This window comes from Perognathus longimembris, chromosome 1 (assembly GCF_023159225.1).
Source record: "Perognathus longimembris pacificus isolate PPM17 chromosome 1, ASM2315922v1, whole genome shotgun sequence".
Taxonomy (NCBI): domain Eukaryota; kingdom Metazoa; phylum Chordata; class Mammalia; order Rodentia; family Heteromyidae; genus Perognathus; species Perognathus longimembris.
The window spans coordinates 149,208,415-149,231,475 of NC_063161.1; the positions used below are offsets into that span (position 1 = coordinate 149,208,415).

Here is a 23,061-nt window from a genome sequence, read left to right on the forward strand (position 1 = left end):
CCAATATATGTAAACAGGAATACATTCATTGACTATGGGAATTGTTTGTCTGTTTTGATAATAACTACATGAAAGATTGAAAATTCATCAGAGGGCAAGAACACAGAAATGACATTTATAAACCAAAGTTACTGGTAAGAGTAAGAAGACCATAATGCATTTGCTGACATGTTTTGCTAATTTTACAAAGACCGATTGTGCTCCCTTATACCTCAGGCACTCGTTTGGGCTTAGAGGAGGTAAAAGTAATGAAAGTGGGCAAAAATCCACCACCTTATACAACTTAAATTGTGGAGCAGAGATTCCTCCACAAGGCTCTTCTTAATGGAAGTTCTTAATGGAAGGTTCTTCTTAATGGAAGTTCCTGCTGTATGGAGCAAATAGCCAGTGAATTAAAAGTAAATCTCCTCTGAAGAGTATGTTATGTTTTAAGAATACTCAGAGAGAATAAGAATGTTAAATTATAAATCTTTTTAAGATTATGTTCATCTCTAAGAATTAAAATAAAGGAGAAAATCATCTACATTATTTTTCTCCTGAAAATTAGACACAACTCATTTTTCCTGTTGCATATTTGCAAAATTCTTCTCTAAGGTTCTCCTTTCAAAAGGATTTTAGGATGCAACAATGCTCTACTAAGCTAGGCCAGTGATAAGAAAAGGCTCATCCAACAAGAAGGCATTGGTGGAACACTTAAAACAAGTATTGGAAGAAATGTCAGAAGAGTTGGATAGAAGTCAATGCTCCATCTCCTACCAGGTATATGTACACTGGGCAGATCACTTAGTGAATCCGAGTGTTGGTTACCTCATATACAAACTGAGTAATTATTTCAGAAGCATGTTCTGAAACTCAAAAGATTTTGGGGAGATGGTATGTTTAAGGAGAAGGAAGGTGAATAGGAAGAGCAAATGAAGAAATAAAGGAAAAAATGGAATTCTAAGTAAGAATTGTGGAGTCTTCACAATGGAAATTAGAAGCTTTTCCTCTGGATACTGTATGAGGCAAAGATACCTGGTCTCTCCAGTTCTGTTTAACACAGTACTAGAAGTCTTAATTGTAGCAACTAAACAAGGAAAAATTTGGAACAGAAAAATTAAAATTTTCAATACTTGTAGATGATATGATCAGTTGTCCAGAAAATCTGAAATACACAACAACAATATCTTTTAAATGTTACAACTCAGAAATGGATTTAGTAAAGTTGCCAAATGTAAAATCAACACAGAAAAAAAGATTAGCATTTACACATACTAAACAGTGAGCTATTGAAAACAAAAAAGAAAACAAGGCCTTTTACAACAGCAAGACAAAGAATAAACTTCTTAGAAATTAACTAAGGAATAAAAGGCCAGCTGGCATACTGAAAATCAAATACCACTGAGGAAGAAAGTGAAAGGAAAGACAGAAGAATGGAGAGACAATCCACATTCCATGTTCATGGGCTAGAAGTCTTAGTATTGTTTAAATTTCCATACAACTCACACTTACCTACAGGTAAATACATTCCCTATCAAAATTCTAATGCTAGGGTTTTCAGAAATAAGAAAAACAATCCTATAATCTCTTTTGAACCACAAATGTCCCAAATGGCCAGCGTACTCTTGAGCAGGAAGATTGGGCCTAGAATCTTCACAATACTTATTTTTAAATGTATAATAAAGCTACAATAGTCAAATATGTCACTTGCCTATAAACAGACACATATGCCAATGAAAAAGAACAGAAAGATTAGAAATAAATCTATTAGCTGATCTTTGACAAAGATGTCACAGATACTCAGTGGGGAAAGGGTTGTCTTTTCAATAGATTATGTTGGAAAAACTAGATATTCATAGACAGAAGAATATCCCACATCATATGCAAAACTCAACTCAAAGTGCATATCAACATTAAGGGAATACCTGAAACCCCAAAATACTAATAGAAACCTCAGGAAAACATTTGCATTTACCTGAGCAACAAGTTTTTTAGGAGACAGACTATAAGTACAAGGGGAAAAAAAAGAAAGAAAGAAAAATAAACTATTGAGATTCCATAAGTATCAAGTTGGATAAGAAATGTATGCACTGACTTATGTATGAAATTGTACCACTCTGTACATCACTTTGACAATAAATAAATAAATAAATAGATAGATAGATAGATAGATAGATAGATAGATAGATTTTTTTAAACGGAATTGCAGAGCAGAAGACACAATTCACTTAGTAAAAAGACAAACTATGGCCAGTAGGGGTGGCTCTTGCCTGTAATCCCAGGTACTTTGGAATCTGAGATCTGAGGATTAGGATTTGAAGCCACTCGACATCAAAGTTCATGAGATTTATCTCTAACCACCAAAAAGCCAGAAGAGGAAATGTGTGGCTCAAGTGGTAAAATGCTAAACCTGAGGAAGGACAGCAACTGGGCCTTCAGTTTAGTTCCAGGACCAACACACACACACACACACACACACACACACACACACACACACACACACACACACACACATAGCACTTAGAAAAATAATTCCCAATGATACAGCTGATAAGGATTTAATACTCAAAATATTTAAGGTATTCAAACCTGAACAGCAAAATTAAACCAAGGAAACTAAAGAGCCTATTGAGAATTGGCTAAGACTGGAATAGAGTCTTACATGTCTATGAAAGGTACTCAGAATCACAGATCATCAGAAAAATACAAATCAAACCTGAGTAAAGGTGGGGAAGAGTCTGGTAAAGATATATCATATGGATATATGACCATGTCAAAATACTTACTCCCCAATACAACAAACTGATGCCAATAGGAAGGTAGAGGAAGGAGTGGGGCTAAGAAGGATAGAAGAGAATGGTGAAAGCAGTACCATGGATCAGGATTCACTATATTCATATATTACTTTGTTTAATGGAGGATGTTATAAAAAGCACAATGATGTATCATCTCACTCACCAAGCTGGTACTGATGGCTCACACTTGTATTGCGAGCTACTCAGGAGACTGAGATCTGAGGATCATGGTTCAAAGCCAGCAGGGGCAGGAAAGTTCATGAGACTCTTATCTCCAATTAACTACCAGAACACCAGAAGTGATGCCTTGGCTCAAAGTGGTACAGCACTAGCCTTGTGCAAGAAAACACCTCAGGGACAATGGTGCTCAGGCCCTGAGTTCAAGCCCCACGAACAACAACAACAAAAGACAAGTGTTCATGAAAGTATGAAGAAATGTGAACCCTGGCACACTATAAATGGGAATGGGAATTAATGAAGCAATTACAGAAACTTGAAATTGGAGAACGGTTACATGATCCAGCAATCCCTACTCTGGGGATTGTTCTACATATCCAAAGGAAACTAAATCAATATATCCAAGAGATGTGTGAATTCAAATGTTTGCTGTCTCATTATACAGAAGCTAGGACATGGAAACAAACTAAGTGTGCTGACATCCATTTACCAATGACAAGAGAAAGAAAACATGATACCCGCACATGCACATCATCATGGTATGTAGCATGATGGAGGGAATTCTTCTGGATGAGCCTGAGGGGCTGGAGGCATAATCTAAACAAACCAGACAAAGAAAAACAAACACTGCATGATCTCATTTATATGTGCAATGTAATTGTCAAGCTCACTGAAGCAGAGAAGGAAACAGTGGATGTCATGGGGTGCAGTGGCCAAGGAAGAGATGAGGAGATGGTCTTTAAAGGATGCAAAGATTCAGTCATGCAAGATGAGTAAGTTCTGGAGATCTCATTTGTGGCATGGTGCCAATCCTGTATTATATCTTTGAAGTTAAATAACACAATACACTTTCAGTGATGTATGAGACACAGAAAGAAAGTGATGGGAGGAAGGAGACTCTGAGGAAGAATGGAAGCTATGGGAACAGATAGATATATGAATTAGCTTAATTTCATATTGTAAGTATACATCCAAATGTCAAGCTGCCCATAATAAATATTTGTGATTCTTACCTGTCAATTATACATCAAAAAAGTAATGAAAAAGATTTAGACCATCATGCTATCCAGATTGCTAGTGTAGTAGAGGAGGGAACAGAGGCTCTAGCCATTGATTTGCATAAGCTGCATGGCAAAGCAGGGTGAAGGATGGAAGAGGACTCAGGTTGCATAATCCAGGGCTATTTGCCCTCATAGACCAATCTTAGCTATTAGCATTGCATTTGCTATCATATCAAGCTAGTTTGTTAGATCCATTCTTCTTGTTTAAACTTCCTACTTAGACAATTAATTCCAACTAGATTTCTTGTAAACATGGCCTGGCGGCTGCTCACACCTATAACTCCATAACTCAGGAGGCTGAGATCTGAGGATTGCACTTCAAAGCTAGCTAGGGATGAAAAATCTGAGAGACTCTTACCTCCACTTAAGCAACAAAATGCCAGAAGTGGAGCTGTGACTGTCATGGTATGATGCCAGCCTTGAGCAAAAACGTTAAGCGAGAGCACACAGGCCATAAGTTCAAGCCCCATCATGTCACAATTAAAAACAAACAAATAAAACAAAAATAAAGCAAAAGCAAGGTTCATCTAGGAGTTTTTCCCATTATTCTAGGTCTGTTCAAACTGCAAAATCAAGCATAGGACATTTTATGCTGTTGTAGGTCTGAATATTTTCCTTTTGGAAACCTCTGGTCTCTATTTGTGCCTCTCCTTAACCTTCTTTATCACAACAACAACAACAACAACGATAGCAATTTAAAAGCTGTTATACTGAAGGCTATGCTGTCTACTGAAAACCCAATACAATCTCCCTTTTCCTTGGACTGACTAGTACCCTGGGCTTAGGTGCCCCCAGTGCCTCTTTTGTAAATCAAAAGAATATTGAATTCATTATGCTGAAGCACAAGCTATCTTTTCATCAGTCAATTTGTCTGGGTCAACTGTTCTCATGCAGTTTTTCTGGACATCTAAAAGATAGGACATCTAACAGTCCATCACCAATATTATGGCTGCCGTTCTTTTTTTTTTTTATCCTAAAAGGATATTCTGAAATCAGGCTATTCAAATGCAATTATTAGGTATCAAAACACTATCTCTTCCATCAGAGCAGTGGAAAGAATCCAAAGTCAGTTTGCCCAGTGCCGGTAAACAAGAACAATAGGTCTCATATTTATAGGACTTCCAGGGTTTGCTAAGCACATTTACTTTCCCTTCTCTTTTGAGCACCACACTACAGCTCCATGGGGGAGGTAAAGAGGATAAATCCCTCCTTTAAGAAGAGGATATTAAGGCTCCGAGAGGATAAATCAAAGATCTAAGGAAAAACAGAAGATTCAGATATAAATCTTTTATAAATTGAGTCCCCACCTCCATCCCCCCACATACCCATGCACTGTCTTCAGGATTTTTTAGTTGGGTATAATTCCTGCTAAGGTTGGGATGTGATTTGTCTCCCAGAGGTTTACAGGCCTGGTTCCCACTGTGGTGGTGATATTGAGGTGTGGGACCTTTCATAAGTGGGGCCAACTGGAAAATAATTAAGTCCTGGTGGGGGGCGCTCTACTTTTCGAAGAGATTAGTGCTGGTCTCCCACAAATTGATTACACATTCTTACAAAGCAAGTTTAGATAATTCGGCTTTCTCTCTTCTGATCTCCACAGGTAAACAGGATCTCTTCTTTCCCAGGGCACCCACCAGGATGCCATGGCTTCCCTTGTGACACAGACAGAAGGTTCTCATAAAGGTCGAGCAGGTAAGGCTTTGGGACCTTGGAAACTGTGTAGTAAGTAGACATCTCTGCATACAGTACTTCAGGTATTGCACTGCATCACAGGAAATAGACTAATAGAACAATCATCTTGTGGAATACTCTTTCATGTTCCTTCAGCAGCTGAGCACATCACATTCAGACTAGCTCTTTACCCAAGCCTTCCTTCCATGTGCTTCCTGACAAAAAGCCAGCATGTGAGCCCACTGGTCTACTCCATGTCAAGGACCTTCTCCAGCCTCCTAAGGGAGGAAGCGTGTTGTCTCCCAAAGACCTCTAACACAGCTGAGGTAAGTATTACATCAAAACATCTCCAACTCACTTGGGAGAGCACCAGCTCTCTCGCACCTTCACAAACTCTAGTTCTGTGACTTTGTGCCTGACCTTTATCTACTAGCCACTGTTTCCACTTCTTGTTGTGATTTCTTTGTTTGTTTGTTTCGCCAGTCCTGGGGCTTGAACTCAGGGCCTGAGCACTGTCCCTGGCTTCCTTTTGCTCAAGGCTAGCACTCTGCCACTTGAGTCACAGTGCCACTTCTGGCCGTTTTCTATCTATGTGGTCCTGGGGAATCAAACCCAGGGCTTCGTGTATACGAGGCAAGCTCCCTTGCCACTAGGCCATATTCCCAACCCATGTTTCCACTTCTTGCATCCAATAATCTAGCCATATACTGACTTTTAACTGATATTCTTTTTAAAATTAGTTCATTTCAACTGACAGTGAGACTTCTATAGGCTTGTGATAGACAATCTGATATGTGGACATCTGTATACATTGTGGACCTGCTAAGACTAACTCCAATTAACTATTACATGCATTTGCATAACTGATATATGCATATAACTAATATATGGAATGCCATTTTGTGGGGTGGTGAGAGTAGGGGCAGGTATCAGGACATGAACTGGGGATTGGGGATCTTTTGCCCTTACTCAGCTTGCTTGCTCACTGGTAGCTCTCTACCACATGATCTATACAGTCTTATATTTTTCTGCTTCTTCTGGTCTGGCCTTGAACTATAATCATATGGATCTCAGACTGCTGAGAAACTAGGATTGACAGGAGTGTGCCACCAGTGTTCAGAAAAGATAGTTTGGTATTGTAAGAACACTTAAACCTACCCTGTGATTTTTTTTTAATACATTGTTGTTAACGACAGTTACAAAATTGGAAGATCTTTGAATTTTTTCTTTCCTATCTAACTAGAACTTTGAATCTTACAACCAGCAATCTCCAATTCTCCCAATCCCTTTGTCCCTGCTAATTATAGTTCTTTTACCTTCAGATTCCATACTCTTTATGCCACTGGTTTATTTCAACTAATAGAACAACATGCAGGTTCAACCTGCCTCAATGGACAGAATTAACTTCTTTTTAGGGGCTCAATAGTATTCGTGTGTGTGTGTGTGTGTGTGTGTGTGTGTGTGTGTGTGTGTGTGTGTGATTTGCTTCATCCACTCATCTAGATGGGCATGTTGATACCATGTGTTGGCTATGATGAAAGCCCTGTAATGAATATAGGAGTTTGAGACATCTCTTTAACACACTGATTTCACATCCTTTGGATGCTCAAGCATACTTCACAATGAGGTATCTGTTATAATCTTTTGCCTAATTTTTTGACTGTTTGATGGCCTTTTCATCTCACCCCACCTGAAAAATCTCCATTCTGAATCCCTTGATCAGCCATGCTGTAACCAGGAGTGGTCAGTGATTTTGGAGAATAATAACCCAGCTGCACAGACTAGAACCTCCACACCCGGTTTTGGACATTTAACTCATCAAAGGCCTATGTCCTGGCAAACCCTTTGGTGTCTAACCCTATTTCCCATAATCAGCACCTTCTACCGTGCTGCATGTGAACTTGAAGTGACTCCAAGTGTTCCCAGGGCCTCCTTCCACAGTGGCAAGTTGCACATTCTACTTCAGGAGAAACTGGGAGTGCATCATGCAGACTTATCAAACCCACATTTCATTTTCTTCTTTCTTCCTTCTCACCTCTCCATTAGCCTTTATTCCAGTTCTTACTCTCCCCCTTCCTGCTTCTTTTGACATCCACCTGGAACCACAGTTTTGATCTCTCCATTCCCTTTTATCGAGCTTGAACTCAGGGCCTTGAGCTCTCACTTGACTTTTTTGCTCAAAGCTGGTGCTCTACCACTTGAGTCACATCTCCACTTCCACAGTTTTGTTGATAATTACAAGTAAGAGTCTCTCAGATTTGTCTGTTTGGGCTGGTATTGAATCCTCAGATCTCAGTCTCCTGAGAATCTACGATTACAGGAGTAAGGCATCCATTCCAGGCTTTTTCCTCTCCTAATTGACATATTCTTCTTTTTTTTTTCCAAATTTTTATTATCAAACTGATGTACAGAGAGGTTACAGTTTCATATGTTAGGCATTGGATACATTTCTTGTACTGTTGGTTACCTTGTCCCTCATATTCTTCTTAAGATTTAAAAAGCAGAACAAAGGAAAGGGGGGGAGGAATGTTGCCCAAAAAGAAACATACTCATTACCTGGCTTATAAAACAGCAACCCCTCTGTACATCACATTTATAATGACCATAATGAAATATTTTTAAAACTACCAAAACTTCATTTCCCATCTCTGGTTCCCTAATAGCTCTGCCTCACTTCTCATTTTCTCACCCTACCACAACTGAGCATGTGTCCTTCGCATTCTACTAAGATGTTTCCTTTCAATTTTAAGAATGTAAGCATAAACTATCATTTGTAGTTCTTTCATTTAATTTACTTTCCCTCGTACCAAAATTCCACAATTTGTCACAAAATACTAGCTGTTTCTCCACTTCTCAGTGCTGTCTCTGCATATGACGAGATGGCTGCTTCATGTGGGGAGCGTAGCCCCAGGTACCGCTCTTGGTAATCCAGGAAATATGAATACTATAGTATCTTACCCTGGCTCTCTAAAGCTTCAGAACCATTACTACAACTTCCTACTTAAGCTCCTATTCAAATGAGCACTGGAATATCAGTTGAACATGCTCAAATCTGACTCACCATCTTCAAACATATATACCCTCAACAACTCCCTTTGCCTTGCATGGTTGTTACACCTGGATAAAACAGACATCACCCACGCCATGAGCCAAGTCAAAATGTTCTCCTTTCCTCTATTCCCTATTCAACCTGGACCGGGTAATTCATTGCCAAAGGAAGGATCTCAATAGTTCCCTGACTTCCTGAGTTTTTTTTTCTTTCTCCAAATACTGAATCCTCTATTGGCCACCTTGAAGTCTCTCAGTTATGTTTCTATTTTCATACGCTTTTGGTAGTACTAGGATTTGAAATCAGGCCATTGCCCTTACTAAGCAAGCACTTTACCACTTGAGCTATGTCTCCATTCTCTTTTAGTTTTAGTTGTATTTCTCACAGGGTCTTGCATTTTTTGGCAGGGGCTAACCTGAGACCACTATTGTCATATATACGTGCACGCACACATACACACACACATATGCATATATGCACGCACAACTTAAATCCCTTATTAAAAACTTCTCTTAATCCTGGAAAACAATCACTAACTTCCTTGCTTTATTTTTTTTATTATTTTATTTTACACTATTATTTATTATATGTCCTCCATATGATTCTTTGTATTGGGAATCAAATTTGGCTATTTCTGGTCTCTTTCCAGCTGCTTCAGTGTTGGTGAAGGGTCTGCAAGGCTCTAAAGTCATCAAACACTAAATCAATGCCTATGCATAGTAGGGACTCAACAAACAATGGTTGAATTACAGATGTGCCCTTCTTTCTCTCTGTTAAGTCAGACCTTCCTAACCTACTTAGCAGCATAGATGCATTCCTATCATTTGTATTCTGCTCTTTCTTTCTCACGGAAACCACACTCCCCCATCCATGTGAAATAAAACAGTTGTCACACTGGAACCAGAGAGAGGCTGTCAAAGTGCTCAGGGAAAGCAGCTGCACCTTGCTGGTTTCTGAAAAACAAACCTACGTTTTGGAGAAAAGCAAAGTTCTCTGCACCGTTTCTTACCTCCTCCAGAATCGTCACTGATTGCTAGGAAGGTGCTTGGATGAGAAGCCATCCCTAGGGAACAATGTCCCCTGTGTACAACACATCAGAGACAACCTAGCAAGCACTGAGTGGTAGACACCAGAAAATGAGATGTCGCAGACTGCTCCCATCACCTGGGCTGATGAATAAATTACAAGCTTGCAAATCCTGGAACGTGTGCTGTATACATGAATCAATGTTATGCTGGGAGCTGAAAGATACCTTCCTTCCCAGTGTCCTGGCCTCTGGATTCCTAAGACCTGGGCTTAGGAGTATCAGAAATCTTCTCTCTCTAGTCTGCCTACTTTATCTTCCTCCTTAGAAGTCTCTTCTTTTCAGGCTATCCCCACAACAGAAGACACAGACTCCCGTTGTTAGAGGCTACAGCAAGACTCTTTCTCAGAATCTGTTTATAGATCAATTTTAAAGGATTGGTCCTTCAAATATTTGCTTTACCTACCCAGTCCCCTATGCTCAATTCTGTCTTATATGCTTAATGCTTTACAGCAATTTGGGGATTTATCTTCATTTTTGCTGATGAGGAAACTGAGGCTCAAAGAATTTAAGCCAAAGGCCTAAGAGCTCCTTGTTTGAGGAGAAAGGACAGGACACAACCATGATTCCTCTAAGTCTGGCCTGAGTCTAAAACATTACTGAGCTACATCAACAGTCTTAGGGTTCATAGAAGCTTAGATACCGACTTATGGCTGGAAGTTTCCATCAAGGTGAACATTACTAAATCAAGTCGAGATAAAGGGTGGAATTCATCCTCCTTCTCCCAGACAGTCTGAGCATTTCCTCCTAATGAAATCCAGTAAGTCTTGTGCCCAGAAGGAAGGCCTTGAGATAAAGAAATTGCCTAGAGGTAAAACCTTGGGCATGTTAGTTCTCTTTCATGACAGTTACAAAGGCATCCAGCAGCTGCAGAGCTCTACATAAAAAAATGCAAGAAGCCAGGGTGGGTGTGGAACTGTGGCAGGTGAATCTCCAGTGAGGTGATGGAAGAAGACCACCTGATCAGGACATCAGCAGCTTTGGGTAGGTTGCCCTCAGTGGCACTGGGGGTTAGTGAATTCAGTCTTCATTGCTTTTGTCTTAGGCTCCACACTATCTTTCTCTTTCAGAATTGCTGCTACAGCCATATAACTCTTCTCTCTTTCTCTCTTCTACCTGTCCCTCTCACTTCAACCAGAGCAATAGTTCTACATGCATTATCAGTCCACATCCATTTTGCCTTTTCCAACCTTCACATGCTCTGTTTCCCACATGGTTTATAGCCTGCTTATCCGGAACCCTTTCCACGGTGATAACACAATATTCCTCCAAGCCCCAATGAAATCCACAGTATAGGAAAAACACAACACAGGCCCCAAATTAGCATTTTATAAACTGCAGAGACTCCATCTTCTATTAACAAAATCTGAAGTCCATTTTGATGCTAGGCACCAGCATTTGAAAAAGCATAAAGGATTCAGAAAGAAAAAGACAACAATTCAATGGAATCTAATAGAGAATATTCAGTAGCTCCTGCCTGTCATCCTACCTACTCAGGAGGCTGAGATCTGAAGATCAAGGTTTGAAGCCAGCCCAGGTTTAAAAAAAAGTCTATGAGACTCTTACCTTCTTATCGCCAAATTAATGAGCAAACATATGGGAGTGAAGGTGTGGCTCAAGTAGTAGAGTAAAACCCTTGACCAGCTAGCTCCACTACCTGAAAAAGAAGGAGGAGGAGAAGAGGAGGAGGAACAAGAAGAAGGAGAAGAAGAATTAGAAGAAGAATTAATTAGAGGAGGAGGAGGAGGAGGAAGAGGAGGAGGAGGAGGAGGAGGAGGAGGAGGAGGAGGAAGAAGAAGAGGAGGAGGAGGAGGAAAATGATGACGACAACGATGAAGAAGAAGGGAGAATATTGAACCATCACATGTACTAAAGTTAAATTTTGGTTTTGTGAGTTTTCATTTCAATCTCAGGTTTTTATCAATGTGCCTACCGGGCATATGTCTCCACTATGACTCAATTGAAAGTCCATGTAAAAGGTATTTCTTTGCATAGGTTAGGGTTAAAACATAAAAGCAACAAGACAATCCTATAAATGGCTACCTCGGCATACTCTGTACTCTCTAGAGATTGGAGATAGGTTGAAGTCACCTTGTCATCTCAGTTCCAAGTGCATCTACAGCTTTGGGCCCTACCTTAAGAACTACCCAAAATAGATGGACAACACTTGAAGGACTTATAGTTCCAGGCTTTCTCCTGTTTCCCTGCCTTTCTAGGCACTGCTTCTTGTTTATGAGATGACTGTTGATGCCTTCTCATGGAATCCGAATAATTCCTAAAGCACAACTTCCTCTAGCATGCCTTCCCAGACATACCTTTTCCTTCCATCCTTTACCCAGCTTTATCATCCTTAGGGCTAACAAGAAAATCCCCTTCCCCTGCACAAAGAGCACTCCCTCAGGAAACTGAACATTCACTATGTATCACAGTGCTTTGCCTTTCCATCTGTTTTCTCCAGGATATCTTTGAAGTTCTTGACAACAGGGATCAAGGCTTTCTTCCTCCACTCCAAAGAAAGAGTGCAAGGCCAACTCGCAGATCAGTAAGTATTTTTTTTTCCAAATAAATGAGGAAGCTACAGGTGCTCCTGATAACGGAGCCAGCCCCGCACTTCTTTAGCCAACATTTAAAGCAGTGTCTGAGGCCCTAAGGGCTTATTTCTATTTCTCCTAATCTCTGCAGCCCTAGCAGTGGCTGGCCATCTTTGTGTCAGTTTAAAGACTCCATGTCAATTTGCTTCTCAGAGGGATGAGCAAGCCATTTTTAGCCACTGCTCCTGACACAAGCAGGAAAATTGCTGTACAACAATTGCAGCAAACTATGGTTTGCAACTCACAGAAGTCGGTTTTGTAATAGCAGGGGAGCACAAAGAGGTAACACACTTCATGGATGCCAATTTGATAGCAGTAAAGCCCTTGTTCTTGAAATAGGAGGCTCAGTTTTAAATAATCAACATCAAAGATAATCTTTGAATTGACACTAAGTCAATACCACGACTTGAGATCACTTTTCCAGTTATCACTCTCTTCCACAGTTTAAGACTTTGATAGGAAATTTGGATTAAGTGAGAACTAAGGTGTGAGGGAAGGGGGGGCGGGGCTGGACAGTTGTGACCCCCACGAATGCTGCCAAATTCTAAGTGGCTGGAATTGGTAAATGGGAACATGAGACAAACCCCTGTCCCTATCTACTTTTGAGCCACCTGGGCTCAAAAACAGTATTTGTTTACACTCCAGGTCTAAACTAATCTAGGTTTAAGGTGCTCTGGAGACATATTTCCCAGCATACACTACGCATATGTACATCCCACATAGCAATGATGCCTGCACATGTTTAAAGCAGTCAGAGGAGAAACCCTCCGAAATTCACAAAAGGAATGAAGATGCCCAGTACCAATGGCAAGCACCTATAATCCTAGCTCCTCAGTTGGCTGAGATCTGAGGATCACTGTTCAAAGCCAGCTTGGGCTGGAATGTTCTTGAGACTGTGATCTCCAATTAGCAGCAAGAAATGTCACTGTGGCTCAAAGTGGTAGAGTGCTAGCCTTGAGCTAAAAGAGCTCAATGATAGCACCTAGGCTCTGTGTTCAAGCCCCACAAGCAACAAAAGCAGAAAAAAAAGGGGGGGTGGGAATGAAGACTTTTTCTGGAGTAGAAAACTACTCATGTATAAATACTCTTCCTTTGTTCCTTTGTCATAGAAAGCAAGAATAGTTTCCCTCCACTGATGTATCATTGATACCCAAGTCTAAGGCTAGGTTTATACTTTGTATGAACAATTTCTTCCCCATTGGATCCTGCAGTCAGCACTTTGGTAATCTAACTATTGTAGTGGTGTCTCTACTTAATCCACTCCAAATCAAATTCATGAAGACCAAAATGTAACATCATCTATTGTACTAGTTCTGTCACCACATTTAAAAAAAAATCTTTCAGAAATACTACGGCAAAGTGTCTCAACTTCTGAACAACTGAAATAGCATTCGTTTGCTAATGAGAGCTGTCCTGTACATTGTAACTTATGTAGTAGCATCCCTGGTTGCCACTTCTACTCACTCGATGCCAGTAGCACACACCATGACTACCAGTTGGACCATGAAATTGTACCCAGAAATTTATAAAAAGTCTCTTTCTATAACAAAACTGCAACCATCATTGATCTGGCTCATGTCCAAATATTAGATTTAAATATCTGAGGATTTAAATGTCTCAGGCACTGATATTTTTAAAGAGCCCTTTCACAGCTGACTACAGTTCTGCATATTAATCAAGGTGATCTCTCACTCCGCAAATGTCACCCCACCCAATGCTGAAGTTCCTATGTCCACCCTACAGGGAGAATGCCAAATTTAGGAATATGGAAAAAAATGGGAAATTTTAAAGAAAACATGAGATTCGTATCATAAAAGCTGACAGTATTGATACCATTCCTCTCAATCATGAGCCAAAAGGTAGACACAAGTCAGAGAACCAGAAAAATAAACTCCATAGATGCATCTTTTCCTCATGCAGTCATCATCACCCAAATTGAAGATACGTGCCTTCAGAGTGTATGACATGGGTTGCAATTCAAAAAACCAATGCTTAAACTACCAAAGCAAGGAGGAGCCAGTAATTCCCAGGGCTTGTTCACTACAAGGTGATATGATTAAAGGGGTTTGGTAATTAAAGGAAAAAGATACTTGTTGTCTAATAGTAGCAAAAGCAGTTACAAGGAGGGCTCGTATAACTTGATTGACCATGTGTGTATTGGCATATCTATATACACACACATGTAATAAATATGTGTGTATATACACATATATACACATACATACCTACCTATGTGTGTATGTACATACATAAGTATATATGTGTGCAGTCTACTATATATGCATATGCTATATGCTATATGTATGAAACACACTTATACATATATGATATCTATGCACTTATATCTGTGCTCACATATACTATTTATGTATATCATTGGAAAGTAACATAAGATATCCAAAGATGCAGACACTGGAACAATACTTGCCTATGAGATGAGAGTCTACTCTATCATATTGCCTTGCCTGAATGATATCAATGGAAATGCTGGTAACTATTGTGAATATCAGTAGGACAATTTCCATATTGGATGTGGTTCAATGCCAGTTACTTAAGGTTTTAATTAGAGATTGTCGCTATTATTGTTATCACTCATCTGACTTAGAGGAGTCTATTTGCTTCTCCCTCTCTTCCCAAAAAAGACCTATTACTATCACTTTAGGAAATAAATCCATGTAATATACATTATAAAACTCTGAATTGGAAAGATTTTTACCCACACTTATAGGTGGTCTTTGTACAACACTATATTAAATCCTGTCTAAAACTGAGTGGTGAAGGCTAATCCCCTAGCTATGCAAGAAGGTAAAATTGGAAGGGTCACGGACTGAGGCTGACCTGGGCAGAAAAGGTCACTCACTAGATGCTATGTCCAAAACAACCAGCTAAAAGCAAGTTGAAGATATGGCTCAAGTCTATCACTGGGTTCAACCTCAGGTATTGCAATCCTTTCTGTGATCAAGAAACTGGAGACCCCTTTCAAGTTCATCCACAAGTCTCTTGAGTAGGAAAGTAATGCTTTCCTCTCATCTCCAGTTCTTTGTTCGATCTCTGAGGGCAGGGACCATGTCTGACCTTGTGCCACACAATTACCCAATGCACAACACCTGGCATACTGAGGTGCCAACATATACTTCTGAATGCCAGGTAAAACCCACATCTCATTCATCTGAGTTGAATCATTCACCGTGTTCACACCCTATTCATTGAGATAAAGAGGTTTACCACAAAAACCTATGGTATTTTTGTAAAACACATGAAAGGCCAGCAAGAAAGCATATTGGAGCTGAGATTCACACAGATCTGAAATAAATATGCAAGACAGCTAGGCAATTAAACGTGGTTTACCAAGATCTGATTTATGCTCAACCTTCAAGTGCATATTCAGAGCTCAAAGGGAGGAGCAACATAAGCCACAAACGACTGCCTTTGTAGGGAAAATCCACTCAATATGAAACCACCTCCTGTGGCAGAGAGACCATCTTTACCATTGTCTTCTTTCTGTCTTGCCTCTCCAGAACCAAAGTTTACAGACGATACCATAACTCCTCAATAAAATCCACCATTGAAAATAATTGCTGAACTGATCACAAGTACTAATGATATTACAGTCTGGGGTTGGGAAGTGGGAGGGTGATTAACAGAAGATAAAGCAAGAAGAAACAGTGTAAACTCAGAAAACACCTTCACCCCACACTGACTTATACATTATCATAGAAGAAAAGAAATACTTTTTATTAATACAGTAAGCTTCAAGAATGAAAGAGCCCACGTGTCTGAAGTTCTAACATTCCAAGCTCTATATTACTATCCTTTTTAAGCTCTAGACTGTAGAGTTGATAAATTACGCCTTAGCATAAGAAAACCAGGTATTTAACTATCCCCTTTTTTCAGATGAGAAAAGTGTCAGAGAAGTTTTAACTTATACATAGTCAAAGGAATTCAAACATCAAAATATCTGGTAGCAAGTCAGGTAACTGGGAAGGAGGATACTCATGAAAGCAAGCATATTGAAGACTCTTATTGTAGAATATCCTTTCCCTGCTTTATCCTTCAACCCTAGTCTGAGCTCTGTGGAGTGTGTGTGTGGGGGGGTGTGTTTTATTGTTTACTATTGGTCATCTGTCATCAAATAATTGCAGAGTTATAGGATAGAGACTGTGCTAAATTCTAAAACAATGTATTTATCAGTCAAGGTGTCAAAAAGTTTTGCATGAATTGAAACAAGCCCAATAAAGAAACTAAGAGGAGACCTGAAGTCGAACAAAGCCTGAGACTCATAGGCCCAAAGAGAGAAAGGATGAATGTTTTCCCTTACATATATGGAAGCTAGATTTAGCTTATAAATATATAAGTTAATATGTTGTGTGGTATGCAAGTGTATATAAACAAATTCATTGAAATATGGTAGATTCAAGGGAGAACTTAAATACCACAATTCCTTAAAAAGACAAAAATCAAAGTTCAACAAAATAAACAACAGGAAGCAAGACCTTGAAAGGGATGGGGTGGGGTCAAGTGGGAAAAGGGTAGGCAATGAAGAAGAGAGGGAAAGAATGCAGTCAGGAATTCAACATATATTCTACAAAATTAAGAAAAAACAAGGGAAGGGGTGGGTTGCAAGAGATGAGTGAAAATGTTGAAAGGGGAGACATTGATCAAAATGCATGGTATACATAAACTGCTTTGTTAGATGGCAAGTTCTTTGTACAATTACTTGAAGATAACCAAAAAAATGCAAAAACAAAATCAAAAGAAAATTCCAAAAGTGAGAGGCTAGATCCACTCAAGTAACATGCTGTATTTTAAAATGACAATATTTTACAAAATCACAGCATTTCAGAGGGAGACCACCTCAGCTAGGTCACCCAATTTATAGAGGATGAAAGAAAAGTTCAAGAAAGTTCATTTCTTGTCCAAAAACATACAGCAAAGAAAAAGCATACATAAGCCCAGCTAGTCTCTAGATCCTCTGACCTGAAGTCAATGGTCTGTCACCACACTCCAGCAGAATCCAGAACAGTAACAACAACAGTAGTAATAAAACCCTTATCTTCTGTTATTCTCCCTTTACTCAAACCCTCTTCCGCTCAAATTGTATCAAGCAACAGTGTGCACCTCATATGCACAACCAAACCACAGCATGGACACACAAGACTGTGTGGAGGGACATGAGAAGAAGCCACTGATGAGATTGGAAACATTTTCATATTTGCCACTGGCAGTGACCACTCGACATAACTCTGTGAACTGAAGTCATCTTTTATGTGGATAAGAATGTGGAAGATGGTGATATTTTACCTATGTGAGGAGGGGAATGTCCCAGATACTGGGTACTAGTTAAGACTGAGGTTTGAAGCATCTTAGTAAAGATGGCTTCAGCATCAGCTTGGTTAAAAAAAAAAAGTCTTTCTCTGATGAGGTAATGTCAAGATTTTAATATTCTGTATCCAGCTATATTACCACACAGAAAGATGGACCTATTGCAAAATGTGTTAGTGAATCAATAAAGTGACATGCAGAGACAAATTGACAGCTGTCCCAAGGAGCATGTCCTAGTTGGCTCTAGATCTGACCAGTACCTGGATAAGCACACACCTCTGCATATCTATTTGCATGCATTTCCATGTGTATGTTATGACAATAGCTCCACTCAGTCCTCACATGTTATGAATGCTAAACCAATGTTTATACTATATATGACTTCCTACTTGTTTTAATCCTGCACTGGTCCTTTGAAACATTATACCAAGTGTGTGTGTGTGTGTGTGTGTGTGTGTGTGTGTGTGTGTGTGTGTGTATAAGAGAGACAGACAGACACAGAGACACAGAGACACACAGAGAGAATGGGAATGTTTAATTGATGTCAGTTTCTCCTATGAGAAGAAATACCCTACCCTAGATACAGTGCTGGGACTGTAACTGTTGATTCACAATTACTTCATTTGAGGATTAAATAAAATAAGGAAGGAATCACTGGATGGTCAGGGCCGGAATTCTGAGTTGAACTCCATCATTTAATTAACCACATGAGCTTAGTTGAATCTTATACTGAATTCTGGAGCTAGATAGCATCTTGAAATTCAGCTTGCTAGATGGCTGCAAACTTTAAGCACTGCATTCCTAAACAAAGCACACATGAAAACTGAGCACAAAGGCAGATGCAAATCTCTTTCCAAGGGAAGTGGAAGACTGGAAGTCCTGGTTAATCAGCCCTTTTGACCCTTTCCCCACACTACAGTGGTTTCCATGGCTACCATAATCAGTCCTCCCCATTTCAGATAGTACAGGTTGGAATCCAATGATGTATATCAAATAAACAAGGGAGGTGGGATTCGGGGAAAGAGGGAGAGTTGCCTAGCATCACAAGTCCAGTACATGGAAAGCTAAAACAGGTATCCAGATGTTCTAAATTTCAACCACAGTAGCAACATTTTACATCTTGGTATCTCTTAAACTAATATGCCAAATATCTACAACTTAGTCATAATGAAGAATTTATGGAACAATCCTTTCCGTACATTTGGGAACCATGCTGGTGATGAGGGAGAAGGCAACTATCCAGCCATGTATTGAAAAGAGAACTTTGGTGTTAGGTACATTGGCATGGGACCTTAGCTCTAAGCACTCATTGGATGGATGACCTAAATCAACATAGCCAGACTTCCTTAGTCCTAGGTTCCATCTGTACAATGTGAAGGCACTTTCCACATCATAGAGAATGCTCCCATCCTGGCACATAATGGATGCTTAATGGAAGGATGCTACAGCAAGCATTCTGTATGTGAGGTAACCTACTGAAGTCTAAGTTATTTAAGAAAAAATAATAACAACCGTGTTGGTCACTTCACATAAGCCATGGTTTCCTTTCTAAAATGGCAGTATTATCACCACCAAATTACAAAATCATGACTACGTATTCTCAGGCTACCTGCCCTCAGCATCTAGACAGGAATGAGAATACCATAATTGCTAAGATACATTATTAAACCAGAACTGGATGTCTATAGTTCTAGTGTCTTCATTAGTGTGGTTGTGTGCTTCAAAGCATTTTTGGGCTGAAGCATAGGCTACCTAACATTGTTCAAGTTACCCATGCAATTGCCTTTGAAATAGATGTCTTCATTTAAGCCATCCCCATTTTCAAGTGTCCCATGATGTTCATATTGAAAATAGACACACATAAAACCAAGAGGTTATTATTTGACAAAATACAAACACAGTAAAACTACAGGATCTTTACTATGCCTTCCATTTCCCAAAACCTAACATCTCAAACCTACATCCTCTCCAGTTGGAGAAATTTCACAAAGTCACATACTGTTTCTCATGTAGTAAATACATACCCATACCTAGTTTGTGCATAAACACAAAGAACAATGGCTGCAATCTGCTAGAAATCCTAGTTGTAAGGATCAAAATGTGTAATTAGAAGACTACTGTCTTGCGGGGTGACTTAAGAATAGTTTTCCCCAAGGAGGTAGTCCTTTTCATCAATCATTATATGTGTAAAATTCTGATTCTCCCTCTTCCTTTCTCTCTCCTTCCACCATTTTTCATTTCTCTCCCTGTAATAATTTTTTTTTCTTCCCTACAGTTCATAATGTCCAGAAAAACTTTTTCCCAATGACTTTCTGGTTATTTTCAACTCTTCAAGATCCACAGAAAGCTCACCTGTGAACTCTGCCACAAGCACAGCTGTAGTACAACCTCAGGTATTCCTGGGACAACTTTCAAACCAGAATGTGAGCATTCCATGAAGAATAGCAGAGATTTCTATCTGGTAGAGATTGCACTAATCACTGTCTCCAATACACAGTAATACAAAATGTTCTGAAAATAATTGCCTACTTTTCATATCGACCACTAAAATGATGACAGATCAAAACTCAGGCTTCTTAGCTACAGACCAGGATTCTTCCACACACTCGTTTCTTGCTCTTTATTCTAATTGGCTCAGAAATGTTAGAGATTGCCCTTTCTTCCTTGACATTAAGACAAAAGCTCCAGAGGTTTTTCCATTTTTCAGTTCAACTCCACAATATTTATAGTGTGCTTATGGTAACAATGACATAGCAAAAACCATCTGAGAATATAGAAGGGAATTAATTTTATACGTCTATGTGTGTATATAGGTAACATAATCTATCTGTATAAATGCATACATACATATATGTATATATGTATCTATATGCATACCAGTTAGGTGAGAAAGAAATACAGGAATAAACTATAATGGACAATGATTTATAGTTGATGACTAAGAAGTTTAAAGAGTTTTGAACATATCAAGGACATTGTAATGAAATAAAATGTGGAAAATGAACATTTCAAATAAGAAAGTATTTTGAGCTATCAAGGCTTAGATAACAGTACCCCATAGCATGGTATTATTCGTGCTGAGTGTTTGGAACCTTGGACAATTGAGAACTGAGGTCTCAGCACCTTCTTTCAACCTTCGGTCTGTGTCTTATTTACTCTAAAGCACTAGTTAGGACTTGGGTACATTTCCCTTTTGTATCTTCCCATAGATCTTTCAAAAGGCACTCAGTTGTCTTGAATCCGCTCCTAAGAATGCCATTACTTAGGGAATATTAACACAACAGGAGACATGAGCCCAGACAGATTTTTGTCACACATTCCCACCTACTTTTCTAATGGGCTGCTCTGAGAAACAAGTTTCATTACCAGGGAAACTTGGTTTCATTAACAGGGCAATTTTTTATTTGCCTAGCATTTGCTCCTTGACCCCTCCATAACTAGTATGGCCACTACACCACAGAACGCCCAAAGCTGCTCTTTCCTTTTTCTTTCCTTTGCTGTAGTTAAATGTTACACAAATTAAGTCATCTGGCCCTTCTTCAACTCTTATTTTTTTGTAGGACTCCATGCCTACTCAAGCAATTAAAATCAAATGTTCCTCCTGAATAGTCTTTCTTAAATCACTTTCATTGGGCCTCCTCTGTACCAAGCTAGCTCTTTTTCTGTTGACAACTACAATAAGTCATCAATGAGTTTAGATCTGCTCAATAGCAGGGTGTCCTTTTAATGTCTCTACTTTTGTCCAAATGTGTTTGTGTGTGTGTGTGTGTGTGTATATATATATATATATATATATATATATATATATATATATATATTGCGGTAGGATATTAGGTTTGCTGGCATTTGCCAATGAAGAACATTTGAATCTCTGTCTTATCATTTGTTAACCATACACACATTATTTAACCTAGCGAGACTCAGCTACATAAGTATTTGATAATCATCTGCATTAGATGATGACTAAGATTTTTTAAAATAAAAATTGTATAGTATGTATCAAGCACCATCACTAGCATAAAATAAGCACTCAATAAATACTAGTGGTCCCCACATCATTTATGCAAAGTACAAACAAAACAAAATAAAACAACAACAACAGTGGGAAACAGCCTGGTAAAATTGAAAGGCAATGGCTATCCTTAGCCAAGCTCATACCTGTATATTTTATATCTGGTTGTAAATCCTTGACGGTGTCTTTCCACAAAGGATAGGTAGCTCCTGGAGTGGTGGAAAGGCCCCCTGTCTGAAATAAGCCAATCAAATTCCTTGGAGACATGTTGGTCTGTCCCAGCTGGCTCCTGGTGGGAGGGCTGCACTGAGATACCGCCCCATACAAACAGGAAGTAGAGGAGCTCAACAAACCTCCAGTTCATGCTTTTCTGCCGGCCTTTTTCCTCTCATTCTTGCTCCATTCTGTGGAGTCCTACAAGAGAAGAGAGCAAGAAGAAACAAAGAAGGAAGTAGGAAGAGAGAGGAGAGAGAAAGACAATAGAGAAGAATAAAATTAACACATTTTCATGAGAAATGAATATCTTCTATCAGTCCTATGCTTTAAGGTTTACAAAAGCCATTAATTTCTGGCTAAAAGAATAAGATCTGTGGTGGCCTGGGCCACATTCTTGGCTTGGCTTGGCTTTATACATGTGTAATGAATGGATGCAAACTGCTTGATCTCAGGGATGCTGTTTCCTCATTGCTAAACTTAGGATGTATCCAAGTGCCTTTATTGGGGCACAAGGTATACCACAAATATTCAGGGTGTGTGCATTTTAAGAAAGAATGAAAGGAATGAACACAGAAGCTGAGCCTCATGGAGCCAATCGGGGACATGGAAACAGAACTTAAGTCTTCGTTTCAACCATGATCTCCACAAACAGCCTGCTACTCAAAGCAAGGACAAAAACAATACTTCCCTTTGCCTCTTTCATGGATGTGAACTCACTGTACCTTTTGCTTATGCACTGTCAAATGAATGCACAGATCTTCATGGTAGATTTTCAACCTAACTGTCTGATCTGGATACCTTACAGATAAAGAGTTCATGTACTTGTTGAATTTCACTTCTGCACAGCTCAGAAGAATGTCTTCCAAACCCAAATTCATGATCAGTGAATTCACCTGTTAATGCCTTTGCCTTCAAGATTGCCTGGTGTTCAGAAGGGAAACTGAAGGCCTTGTGCACCTCTTGTGTTGGCTAATAGGTATCCCAGCACAGAAGGGGCTGCATTAGACAAATGCTTGAATTCAATAGCTAGCAGCGTGTGTGTGTGTGTGTGTGTGTATGTGTGTGTGTCTGTATGTCTGTGTGTCTGTATATCTGTGTGTGTGT

The 23,061-nt window shown here is 39.4% G+C and overlaps 1 protein-coding gene across 1 annotated transcript in view; it reads right to left on the reverse strand.

Annotated features, from left to right (window-relative positions):
- Positions 1–22,105, reverse strand: part of Brinp1 (BMP/retinoic acid inducible neural specific 1) — a 128,112-nt gene extending 106,007 nt beyond the window's left edge. The window contains exon 1 of the mRNA XM_048352637.1: positions 21,888–22,105. Within this exon, the coding sequence (XP_048208594.1) occupies positions 21,888–22,105 (218 nt within the window). The remainder of the gene's footprint in view (positions 1–21,887) is intronic.
- Positions 22,106–23,061: the final 956 nt, after the last annotated feature.